Source organism: Enoplosus armatus, chromosome 11 (assembly GCF_043641665.1).
Source record: "Enoplosus armatus isolate fEnoArm2 chromosome 11, fEnoArm2.hap1, whole genome shotgun sequence".
In the NCBI taxonomy this organism is placed as follows: domain Eukaryota; kingdom Metazoa; phylum Chordata; class Actinopteri; order Centrarchiformes; family Enoplosidae; genus Enoplosus; species Enoplosus armatus.
Window position 1 is genome coordinate 24,340,019 of NC_092190.1, and position 13,296 is coordinate 24,353,314.

At 48.0% G+C, this 13,296-nt stretch overlaps 1 protein-coding gene across 1 annotated transcript; it reads left to right on the forward strand.

Annotated features, from left to right (window-relative positions):
• The first annotated feature begins 4,675 nt into the window (after positions 1-4,675).
• On the forward strand, positions 4,676-5,602 carry LOC139292216 (olfactory receptor 6N2-like). Its single transcript, XM_070914442.1, has one exon. The coding sequence runs from the start codon at positions 4,676-4,678 to the stop codon at positions 5,600-5,602; it is 927 nt and encodes a 308-aa protein (XP_070770543.1).
• Positions 5,603-13,296: the final 7,694 nt, after the last annotated feature.

A 13,296-nucleotide genomic window follows, 5' to 3' on the forward strand; every position in this document is an offset into this window, starting at 1 on the left:
AGTCTGTAAACGGGCTATGGCGGAGTGAATGACGTCACACGCCGACTTCGGGTTGGCAGAGGGGGGGATGTAAACAGTCACAACAATGGCATGTGAGAATTCCCTGGGCAAATAATACGGCCTGAGTCCAACAGCCAACAGTTCAATGTCCGGGCAACAGACACGATCCTTGATGGTGATGTGGGAAGGATTGCACCACCGGTTGTTAACGAGAACGGCAAGTCCCCCTCCTTTACGCTTACCGCTCCCGGTGCAATCCCTGTCGGCCCGGACGGTCTGAAAGCCGTCGATGGATACGTTGTCGTCGGGAATGTCCTGGTGCAGCCATGTCTCCGTAAAGCACATTAAACTACACTCCCGGTACTCCCTCTGACTCCTGGCCAGCGCCGTCAGCTCGTCCATCTTGTTTGCCAGCGATCTCACGTTGCCCATGACGAGAGAGGGGAGACACGGCTTATATCTCCCTTTCTCCATAAACCTCTGCTGTCTCGACCCAACTCTCTTCCCTCGTCGCTTCGTTCCCCCTCTGCATCCTCTGCGTGTTTTTCTCCAGATTTCAGCGGGGATCTCCGATGATCTGGTCTCCAAGCCGGCCGGCTTCAGAGCGATCAGCTGATCTCCGGAGTAAACAATGCGGCCTAGAAGTTGCTGCGCGACCGTCCGATGTTTGAATGAAAGTAATTCCAGAGTGAAAAAGAAGTACCAGAACTCTCTCCACCAGCATGTTGGAAGAGGACACAACTTCAAAAGTCAGTACTTAAAAAAGTTCTGAGTTAAACAAAGAAATAAAGGAGAAAAGTAAGAAAAAGAAGAAAACAAACAGGAGCGACTGTAACATGTAGACTGTCATAGCCCGGCTCTTAAGCTACGACCCGGAAGGGAGACGAAACGGGTTTTTAAACAACGAGCAGGTGTGTTTATTTACAACGTGCTAACAAAACAGAAAAAGATGTGAAAACAAGAAATAACAAAGCAAAAGACAACCGTGTCCACAATGGTGGAGACCAGTCTATGGGGAAGTGGTGATGTTTTTATACTGCATCACACCGGGTCCAGGTGTGGTTCATGAAGGAAATGATGACCCTCCGACCTGACCTGGATCCTGCAAAACAAAACGAAAAACAACAGAAGACAGAAGGACACCTAGTGGAGCAGAGGAGTCATCGCAACTCATGTTAGCTAATGTTAGCTACCAAACTAGCCAGCCTGCAAAACTCATCACAACCCTCTATGTCTTGCCTTTCATACACCGCACTCCAGTACGTGGTGGACTTGTAGTGATTTTCACCCCTTTGGAAAGGTAAGTCATGGTTATGTTATGTTAAATGCCATACAAGAGAAAATAAGACTTTGGACTTGCTGTATGCGAATATCAGGGATGCATACAGCTCCACTGCCCTCCCCCCACTGGACAGATCAGACCACAACCTCGTCCTGCTCACACCATCATACAAGCCTGTGGTTCAGCAGCATCCAGCTACAGTGAGGACAGTGAGGAAATGGTCTCATGAGGCCATGGAGTCACTGCGTGGCGCACTGGAGGCCACTGACTGTATTGCCCTGTTTGAACCACATGGTGAGGACATTGATGGCCTGACAGACTGTGTCTCGGAGTACATTGGGTTCTGTGTGGACAACTCCATCCCCTCTACCCTAACAACAAACCCTAGGTAACTAGAGACCTGAAGGCTCTTCTCAATGAAAAGAAGAGGGCTTTCAGAGCAGGGGATCGCACTGAGCTCAAGCGAGTAGAAAGAGAACTGAATCACAGACTAAAGGAAAGCAAGGATGCCTACAGCAGGAAACTGGAGGAGAAGCTGGAGAGGAACAAGGCCAAAGAGGTGTGGAGTGGGATGAGAGAGATCACCGGCCTTCAGAAGAAAGGTGGGGGGAGCGCTGCTGAGGGGAACGCTGAAAGAGCCAATGAGTTAAACCAGTTTTTCAACAGGTTTGACTCCACCACCCCCACCCCCAGTAGCCCCTCCATGGCTCCTGGGAGCCTGAACTCCACCTCACTTCCCCCCTCACACCTCTACAGCAGACACCCCTCTGACTTGCACCCCCCACCACCCATTATCACCCCACTGCTAACACCCATCAAAGACTCTGCCTCATCCCCCACCACCCACACCGGACTACACATCACAGCCAGGTGACGAGAGAGCTAAAGAGGCTCAGCCAGGGACAAGCTGCTGGACCGGATGGCATCAGCCCTCGCGTGCTGAAGGCATGCTCCAGCCAGCTTGGTGGAGTCCTCCAGCATCTCTTTAACCTAAGCCTGAACCTTCAGAGAGTTCCAGTGTTATGGAAAACATCCTGCCTGGTCCCAGTGCCCAAGAAAAGCCGCCCTACAGCACTGAACGATTACAGGCCCATAGCACTGACCTCCCACATAATGAAGGTCATGGAGAGACTGGTCCTTGCACACCTTAGACCACAGGTGTGCCCATCACAAGACCCACTGCAATTTGCATACCAGCCCCGTGTGGGGGTTGATGATGCTATAATCTATCTGCTGCAGAGGGCCTACTCATCACGGGACAGACCCAACAACACAGCCCGCATCATGTTCTTTGACTTCTCCAGTGCCTTCAATACCATCCAGCCCACACTGCTGAAGGCCAAGCTGGAGGACATGCAGGTGGACGCTCCCCTCGTCGCATGGATCCACAGCTATCTGACGGGCAGACCACAGTTCGTAAGACTACAGGGCCGTGTGTCTGACCGTCTGATCAGCAACATCGGAGCCCCCCAGGGAACTGTCTTATCTCCCTTTCTCTTTACCACCTACACTGCAGACTTCAAACACTGCACAGAGTCCTGTCATCTGCAGAAGTTCTCAGATGACACGGCCATAGTAGGATGTGTGGAGAGTGGACGGGAGGAGGAGTACAGGGACCTGGTGGACCGCTTCGTGGGATGGTGTGGGGAGAATCACCTGCAGCTGAACGTGGCAAAGACTAAGGAGATGGTGGTGGACTTCAGGAGGAACAAGTCCCCACCCTCTCCTGTTTCCATCGGTGGGACGGATGTGGAAATCGTTCCATCATACAAATACCTCGGTGTCCATCTGGACAACAAGCTGGAGTGGTCCACCAACACGGATGCTGTATACAAAAAGGGCTTGAGCCGGCTTTTTTTCCTCAGGAAGCTCAGGTCCTTCAATGTATGCGACAGGATGCTCCAGATGTTCTATCAGTCTGTTGTAGCGAGCACCATCTACTTTGCTGCGACCTGCTGGGGTGCAGGGATCAAAGCAAAGGACGCCAACAGACTGAGGAAACTCACCAAGAAGGCAGAGTCTGTTGTTGGCTCCAGGCTTGTCCCCCTGGAGGAGGTGGTTGAGGAGAGGATGCTAGCTAAACTGCTAGCAATCATGGACAACACCTCCCACCCCCTCCATAACACAGTGGACAAACTGAGGAGCAGCTTCAGCAGCAGACTCATCCAACTGTGCTGTCCCTACTGCTGTCAGACTTTTTAATACATCTGCCTCTGCCAGACCGGTCCTCACAGAACTGGACTGAACCGGACTTTCTGCACTACCTCACTGCACCCTCACACTTTGAATATATATCATATATATATTAAGCCTACACAGTCATCACATAACATACACTATATTGATATTATATATCATTCTATTCTGTGTATGTATGCTTGTGTCTGTATTATCTGCCACCACCTCCTGACTACTTGTGCACCTATTTATTTATTTTAGACTTTGCTGGCTAATGTACGTTTTTGTATAATTTTCTTTGTGTATTTGTTCTTATATTTCTTGTGTATTTTGTGTTTTGGCTGCTATGACAATTTAATTTCCCTTTGGGGATGAATAAAGTTATCTATCTATCTACCTATTCTGTGGTAAACGTAACGTAAGTGATTGTAGAGTTCAGTGGTAGCAGTGACTCACTAGCCATTTGTGAGGTTGCTGGTGCGGTAAACATTTCCATGGTAACAGTGAGCTCCATCAATCAGAGACTTCGCTGTTACACTTTAGGATTGTGGGTAGTGTAGTACTTCTCTATGACACAGCAAGTAAAATATGTTTTTCTTAAAACGAAGTTGATATCATACGGACTTTTGGCTTCTACAGGAGCATATACCCTTGTTTCACAATCTCATAGTTCGTGGTAAGTCTACCTTGGATGGGTATGACATTATGGCACCTGTTCTCCAGGTGAGTCCAATGTCCCCTTCCTGGCTTTGGGACTCCTGCAACATGTAAACATTATCTCTTCCAAACTTTTGACCAATTAGCAAAAGACTTTGCGATCACATTTTCCAACCCCAGCCTCTGGGTCTCCTGAAACACAAAGTTTCCCAAACTGCTGAGCAACCCTGCTTACAAGAGTCTCTAGAGTTTGATGCATGTCAGCCGTTGTTGGTACGGACTTCAATGAGATCCATGGGGGGGTGAAGTAATATGATAAACACACTCCACAGACTCAAACAGTTCTGGAGATGAAACTTCTAAGTGTGTCTTTAGGTCAGCTAACTGTAAATGAAAGACTCTCAAGTACAGGTGACATGTTTATTGAGTGACAGTTCTTTTCTCAGTTTTCATTGATCCATATTAGTTTTTATTACATAATATTATTACAATCCACCTCTTTTATTCACATAGTTTGTTTTACTTATTAATATTGAGTCTTAATCTTTGACAGTCTTAATGGATAATGAATTAAATGGAACATATATAACTTTTGGAGGGCATGTGGAAGTTCACAAATACAGATATGTTTATTTTGTGATTATGTTCACAGTATATATTCTAATAATATGCAGTAATTCTACCATTGTGTATATTATCTGGATTCACCAAAACCTCCATGAGCCTATGTACATCTTCATTGCAGCTTTGTTAATCAACTCTGTTCTTTTCAGCACTGTGGTCTACCCAAAGCTTCTGATCGACTTTTTATCTGAGAAACAGATCATATCATATTCAGCCTGTCTCTTCCAATTTCATGTATTTTACTGTTTAGGCGGTTCAGAGTTCTTACTGCTGGCAGCCATGTCCTATGACAGGTATGTGTCTATATGTAAACCTCTGCAATATCCAACTATCATGAGGAAAACCACTGTCAGTATTTTCTTGGTTTTAGCCTGGACTCTACCTGCCTCTCAGGTCACTGTGGCAACTGCTTTGAGCGCCAAAGAAGAACTCTGTAGCTTTATTTTAAAAGGAGTTTTTTGCAATAACACAGTTTACAAACTTCAATGTGTGATCTCAAAAGCACATTTCATACAAGATATGATCATACTGCTTAATGTTGCACTTCTCCCTGTGCTTTTCATATTTCTTACATACACCAGGATACTCATAATATCCTATCGAAGTAGTAGAGAAGTCAGGAAAAAAGCTGCACAGACCTGTTTACCCCACCTGATAGTTTTGTTAAACTTTTCCTGTTTGTGTGTGTATGATGTCATTACAGTTGGACTGGAATCTAATTTTCCAAAGACTGTGCATTTAATAATGAACTTACAAATCGTTTTATATCATCCTCTCTTTAATCCAATCATGTATGGACTGAAAATGAAAGAAATTTATAAACACCTCAGGAGGTTGTTCTGTCCAGCCAAAGTGAACTGATGTATCACTCATGACTGATTAGTTTCTCATTTCTTGTGTAATAATCCTGAAGATGAGTGACTCCTCTGATCATTGGATGGTGTTTAATGTAAGAATGTGTTTCTATGACTGACACACAGTAAAGAGTAACAGCAGCTTCAACAATGTCATGACTGATCAATGTGTTGAAGTTACTCCTTTTTCTAACATAGTATGTCCTAGTATGACCGCCCACTTTTTGGATGGCTCTGGAGGTGAATTTGTCGTTTCAGAAAATCATTTCAGAAAGAGTTTTAATCCTGGAGCCAACCAACTACGAGATGAATGACGACATGATTAGTACGATGTTCCTGTAGTTTCATGTAGACTGTCATAGCCCGGCTCTTAAGCTACGACCCGGAAGGGAGACGAAACAGGTTTTTAAACAACGAGCAGGTGTGTTTATTTACAACGTGCTAACAAAACAGAAAAAGATGTGAAAACAAGAAATAATAAAGCAAAAGACAACCGTGTCCACGATGGTGGAGACCAGTCTATGGGGAAGTGGTGACGTTTTTATACAGCATCACACCGGGTCCAGGTGTGGTTCATGAAGGAAATGATGACCCTCCGACCTGACCTGGATCCTGCAAAACAAAACGAAAAACAACAGAAGACAGAAGGACACCTAGTGGAGCAGAGGAGTCATCGCAACTCATGTTAGCTAATGTTAGCTACCAAACTAGCCAGCCTGCAAAACTCATCACAACCCTCTATGTCTTGCCTTTCATACACCGCACTCTAGTACGTGGTGGACTTGTAGTGATTTTCACCCCTTTGGAAAGGTAAGTCATGGTTATGTTACGTTAAATTCCATACAAGAGAAAATAAGACTTTGGACTTGCTGTATGCGAATATCAGGGATGCATACAGCTCCACTGCCCTCCCCCCACTGGACAGATCAGACCACAACCTCGTCCTGCTCACACCATCATACAAGCCTGTGGTTCAGCAGCAACCAGCTACAGTGAGGACAGTGAGGAAATGGTCTCATGAGGCCATGGAGTCACTGCGTGGCGCACTGGAGGCCACTGACTGTATTGCCCTGTTTGAACCACATGGTGAGGACATTGATGGCCTGACAGACTGTGTCTCGGAGAACATTGGGTTCTGTGTGGACAACTCCATCCCCTCTACCCTAACAACAAACCCTAGGTAACTAGAGACCTGAAGGCTCTTCTCAATGAAAAGAAGAGGGCTTTCAGAGCAGGGGATCGCACTGAGCTCAAGCGAGTAGAAAGAGAACTGAATCACAGACTAAAGGAAAGCAAGGATGCCTACAGCAGGAAACTGGAGGAGAAGCTGGAGAGGAACAAGGCCAAAGAGGTGTGGAGTGGGATGAGAGAGATCACCGGCCTTCAGAAGAAAGGTGGGGGGAGCACTGCTGAGGGGAACGCTGAAAGAGACAATGAGTTAAACCAGTTTTTCAACAGGTTTGACTCCACCACCCCCACCCCCAGTAGCCCCTCCATGGCTCCTGGGAGCCTGAACTCCACCTCACTTCCCCCCTCACACCTCTACAGCAGACACCCCTCTGACTTGCACCCCCCACCACCCATTATCACCCCACTGCTAACACCCATCAAAGACTCTGCCTCATCCCCCACCACCCACACCGGACTACACATCACAGCCAGGTGACGAGAGAGCTAAAGAGGCTCAGCCAGGGACAAGCTGCTGGACCGGATGGCATCAGCCCTCTCGTGCCGAAGGCATGCTCCAGCCAGCTTGGTGGAGTCCTCCAGCATCTCTTTAACCTAAGCCTGAACCTTCAGAGAGTTCCAGTGTTATGGAAAACATCCTGCCTGGTCCCAGTGCCCAAGAAAAGCCGCCCTACAGCACTGAACGATTACAGGCCCATAGCACTGACCTCCCACATAATGAAGGTCATGGAGAGACTGGTCCTTGCACACCTTAGACCACAGGTGTGCCCATCACAAGACCCACTGCAATTTGCATACCAGCCCCGTGTGGGGGTTGATGATGCTATAATCTATCTGCTGCAGAGGGCCTACTCATCACGGGACAGACCCAACAACACAGCCCGCATCATGTTCTTTGACTTCTCCAGTGCCTTCAATACCATCCAGCCCACACTGCTGAAGGCCAAGCTGGAGGACATGCAGGTGGACGCTCCCCTCGTCGCATGGATCCACAGCTATCTGACGGGCAGACCACAGTTCGTAAGACTACAGGGCCGTGTGTCTGACCGTCTGATCAGCAACATCGGAGCCCCCCAGGGAACTGTCTTATCTCCCTTTCTCTTTACCACCTACACTGCAGACTTCAAACACTGCACAGAGTCCTGTCATCTGCAGAAGTTCTCAGATGACACGGCCATAGTAGGATGTGTGGAGAGTGGACGGGAGGAGGAGTACAGGGACCTGGTGGACCGCTTCGTGGGATGGTGTGGGGAGAATCACCTGCAGCTGAACGTGGCAAAGACTAAGGAGATGGTGGTGGACTTCAGGAGGAACAAGTCCCCACCCTCTCCTGTTTCCATCGGTGGGACGGATGTGGAAATCCTTCCATCATACAAATACCTCGGTGTCCATCTGGACAACAAGCTGGAGTGGTCCACCAACACGGATGCTGTATACAAGAAGGGCTTGAGCCGGCTTTTTTTCCTCAGGAAGCTCAGGTCCTTCAATGTATGCGACAGGATGCTCCAGATGTTCTATCAGTCTGTCAAAGCAAAGGACGCCAACAGACTGAGGAAACTCATCAAGAAGGCAGAGTCTGTTGTTGGCTCCAGGCTTGTCCCCCTGGAGGAGGAGGTTGAGGAGAGGATGCTAGCTAAACTGCTAGCAATCAGAATCAGAATCAGAATCAGAAATACTTTATTGATCCCCGGGGGGAAATTGTACAGTACCGGTGCTCCCATTCCAGAGTAGGAAAATAGCATAATTTAGAACTAAAGGTATGTACAAAATATAAAAATAAGAAATATAAAATAAAAAATATACACATTTACAGTATTTAAGTGAGTGAGGTAAAAAAATATATATATATACAGTAAAAATGTATATATATGTATGGATGTGTTGCACTGTAGTGTATAACTATATATATATTGCACTATACATGTTTGCACTTAAACAATCACAATAAATAGTGAGGTAGTGTATGACAGATGAAGTAGATATAGATACAGATTTCCAGTCTCTTCCTGAGTGTCTGACACTCAGAGGGAGGAGCTGAACAGTCTGATGGCCACAGGCAGGAATGATTTCCTGTGGCGCTCTGTTGTACATTTGGGAGCAATGAGTCTCCCACTGAAGGTGCTCTTGTGTCCGACCAGTACGTCATGGAGAGGATGTGAAACATTGTCCAAGATGCCCCGCAGTTTAGACAGCGTCCTCCTCTCTGACACCACCGTCAGAGAGTCCAGCTGCACCCCCACAACGTCACTGGCCTTGCGGATCAGTTTGTTTAGTCTGTTGGAGTCCGCCACCCTCAGCCTGCTGCCCCAGCATGCAACAGCATAGAGGATAGCACTGGCCACCACAGACTCATAGAACATCCTCAGCATAGTCCGGCAGGTGTTGAAGGACCTCAGCCGCCTCAGAAAGTAGAGACGGCTCTGGCCCTTCCTGTAGAGGGCATTAGTGTTCTTTACCCAGTCCAGTTTATTGTCTATGTGAACTCCCAGGTACTTGTAATCCTCTACAATGTCGACACTGACCCCCTGGATGGAAACAGGGGTCATCGGCGCCTTGGTCCTCCTCAGATCAACAGTCAGTTCCTTTGTTTTTGTCACGTTGAGCTGCAGGTGGTTCTGCTCGCACCATGTGACAAAGTTCTCCACAGCAGCCCTGTACTCCTCCTCATCACCTTTGCTGATACATCCAACTATCGCTGAGTCGTCAGAAAACTTCTGAAGATGGCAGGTCTCTGTGCAGTAGCTGAAGTCCGTGGTGTAGGCGGTGAAGAGGAAGGGAGAGAGGACAGTCCCCTGCGGGGCCCCGGTGTTGCTGACCACCCTGTCTGACACACAGTGTTGTAAGCGCACATACTGTGGTCTGCCAGTCAGGTAGTTGACAATCCAGGACACGAGGGGGGCATCCACCTGCATCTCCGTCAGCTTCTCATCCAGTAGAGCCGGGCGGATGGTGTTGAACGCACTGGAGAAGTCAAAAAACATGACTCTCACAGCGCTCGCCGGCTTATCCAGGTGGGCGTAGACGCGGTTGAGCAGGTAGATGATGGCATCCTCCACTCCAAGTCGGGGCTGGTAGGCGAACTGAAGGGGGTCCAAGTGTGGCTTGACCAAGGGCCGGAGCTGCTCTAGGACGAGTCTCTCCAGGGTCTTCATGATGTGGGAGGTCAGTGCCACGGGTCTGTAGTCCTTGGAGCCACTGGGACGCGGCGTCTTTGGAACAGGAACGAGGCAGGATGTCTTCCACAGCACGGGGACCCTCTGGAGACTCAGGCTCATGTTGAAGACGTGGTGAAGTACTCCACATAGCTGGGGGGCACAGGCTTTAAGCACCCTGGGGCTGACACCATCGGGGCCTGCAGCCTTGCTGGAGTGGAGTCTCCTCAGCTGTCTTCTAACATGGTCGGCAGTGAAGCACACTGTAGAGGTGACCGGTGGGGGAGGGGTGGTGTCGTCAGGTTGAAGAGTGCCGTCAGCCTGGGGACTGGGGGACGAGGTGTGAGGAAAGATCTCACAGGGGGGTGGGGGGCTGTGAGGAGCAGGAGGGGGTGGGGGGAGTGGAATAGGTGAAGGTTGGAGGCAGACAGCAGAAGAGTCATGGGGGGGTTGAGCAGGGCCCACAGAGTCAAATCTGTTGAAAAACAGATTCAGTTCGTTGGCCCGGTCCACACTGCCTTCAGCTCCTCTGTTGTTGGTCGGCCTGTAACCCGTGATAGTCCTCATTCCACTCCAGACCTCTCTGGTGTTGTTCTGCTGGAGTTTCCACTCCAGCTTCCTCCTGTACTTCTCCTTGGCCTCCCTGATCTTTACCTTCAGTTCCCCCTGGATCGTTCTCACCTCGTCTCTGTTGCCAGCTCTGAAGGCCCTCTTCTTTTTGTTCAGTATGGCCTTGATGTCCTTTGTCACCCATGGCTTGTTATTTGAATAACAATGGACAGTCCTTGCTGGGACAGTGGAGTCCACACAGAAGTTGATGTAGTCCGTGATGCACTCTGTGAGCCCATCAATGTCCTCTCCATGCGGCTCACAGAGCGCCTGCCAGTCAGTCACCTCAAAACATCCCTGAAGTGTCTCATAAGCCTCCTCTGACCATCTCCTCACTGTCCTCGTGGTTGCAGGCTGGCTCTTGACTAGAGGCACATAACAGGGGTTGAGGTGCACTAGGTTGTGGTCTGACCTACCCAGAGGGGGGAGGAGCTGTATGCATGCTTAACGTTAGCATACAGTAAGTCCAGGGTCCTCTCCTCTCTAGTGGGGCAGCTCACATACTGTGTGAAGGTGGGAAGTGTCCTAGCCATGGTGACGTGGTTGAAGTCACCCGAAATAGCAATGAGTGCATTCAGGTGTTGAGTCTGTAAACGGGCTATGGCGGAGTGAATGACGTCACACGCCGACTTCGGGTTGGCAGAGGGGGGGATGTAAACAGTCACAACAATGGCATGTGAGAACTCCCTGGGCAAATAATACGGCCTGAGTCCTACAGCCAACAGTTCAATGTCCGGGCAACAGACACGATCCTTGATGGTGATGTGGGAAGGATTGCACCACCGGTTGTTAACGAGAACAGCAAGCCCCCCTCCTTTACGCTTACCGCTCCCGGTGCAATCCCTGTCGGCCCGGACGGTCTGAAAGCCGTCGATGGAAACGTTGTCGTCGTGAATGTCCTGGTGCAGCCATGTCTCCGTAAAGCACATTAAACTACACTCCCGGTACTCCCTCTGACTCCTGGCCAGCGCCGTCAGCTCGTCCATCTTGTTTGCCAGCGATCTCACGTTGCCCATGACGAGAGAGGGGAGACACGGTTTATATCTCCTTTTCTCCATAAACCTCTGCTGTCTCGACCCGACTCTCTACCCTCGTCGCTTCGTTCCCCCTCTGCATCCTCTGTGTGTTTTTCTCCGGATTTCAGCGGGGATCTCCGATGATCTGGTCTCCAAGCCGGCCGGCTTCAGAGCGATCAGCTGATCTCCGGAGTAAACAATGCGGCCCAGAAGTTGCTGCGCGACCGTCCGATGTTTGAATGAAAGTAATTCCAGAGTGAAAAAAAGTACCAGAACTCTCTCCACCAGCATGTTTGAAGAGGGTACAACTTCAAAAGTCAGTACTCAAAAAGTTCTGAGTTAAATAAAGAAATAAAGGAGAAAAGTACGAAAAAGAAGAAAACAAACGAAAAAGCGACTGTAACCGGCTGCATGCACGTCGGCGCATGCGCTCAAGGATCATGGACAACACCTCCCACCCCCTCCATAACACAGTGGACAAACTGAGGAGCAGCTTCAGCAGCAGACTCATCCAACTGTGCTGTCCCTACTGCTGTCAGACTTTTTAATACATCTGCCTCTGCCAGACCGGTCCTCACAGAACTGGACTGAACCGGACTTTCTGCACTACCTCACTGCACCCTCACACTTTGAATATATATCATATATATATTAAGCCTACACAGTCATCACATAACATACACTATATTGATATTATATATCATTCTATTCTGTGTATGTATGCTTGTGTCTGTATTATCTGCCACCACCTCCTGACTACTTGTGCACCTATTTATTTATTTTAGACTTTGCTGGCTAATGTACGTTTTTGTATAATTTTCTTTGTGTATTTGTTCTTATATTTCTTGTGTATTTTGTGTTTTGGCTGCTATGACAATTTAATTTCCCTTTGGGGATGAATAAAGTTATCTATCTATCTACCTATTCTGTGGTAAACGTAACGTAAGTGATTGTAGAGTTCAGTGGTAGCAGTGACTCACTAGCCATTTGTGAGGTTGCTGGTGCGGTAAACATTTCCATGGTAACAGTGAGCTCCATCAATCAGAGACTTCGCTGTTACACTTTAGGATTGTGGGTAGTGTAGTACTTCTCTATGACACAGCAAGTAAAATATGTTTTTCTTAAAACGAAGTTGATATCATACGGACTTTTGGCTTCTACAGGAGCATATACCCTTGTTTCACAATCTCATAGTTCGTGGTAAGTCTACCTTGGATGGGTGTGACATTATGGCACCTGTTCTCCAGGTGAGTCCAATGTCCCCTTCCTGGCTTTGGGACTCCTGCAACATGTAAACATTATCTCTTCCAAACTTTTGACCAATTAGCAAAAGACTTTGCGATCACATTTTCCAACCCCAGCCTCTGGGTCTCCTGAAACACAAAGTTTTCCAAACTGCTGAGCAACCCTGCTTACAAGAGTCTCTAGAGTTTGATGCATGTCAGCCGTTGTTGGTATGGACTTCAATGAGATCCATGGGGGGGTGAAGTAATATGATAAACACACTCCACAGACTCAAACAGTTCTGGAGATGAAACTTCTAAGTGTGTCTTTAGGTCAGCTAACTGTAAATGAAAGACTCTCAAGTACAGGTGACATGTTTATTGAGTGACAGTTCTTTTCTCAGTTTTCACTGATCCATATTAGTTGTTATTACATAATATTATTACAATCCACCTCTTTTATTCACATAGTTTGTTTTACTTATTAATATTGAGTCTTAGTCTTTGACAGTC

Excerpts from the sequence above, each read along its gene's own strand:
- LOC139292216 (XM_070914442.1), top strand. The coding sequence starts at position 4,676 with ATGGATAATGAATTAAATGGAACATATATAACTTTTGGAGGGCATGTG.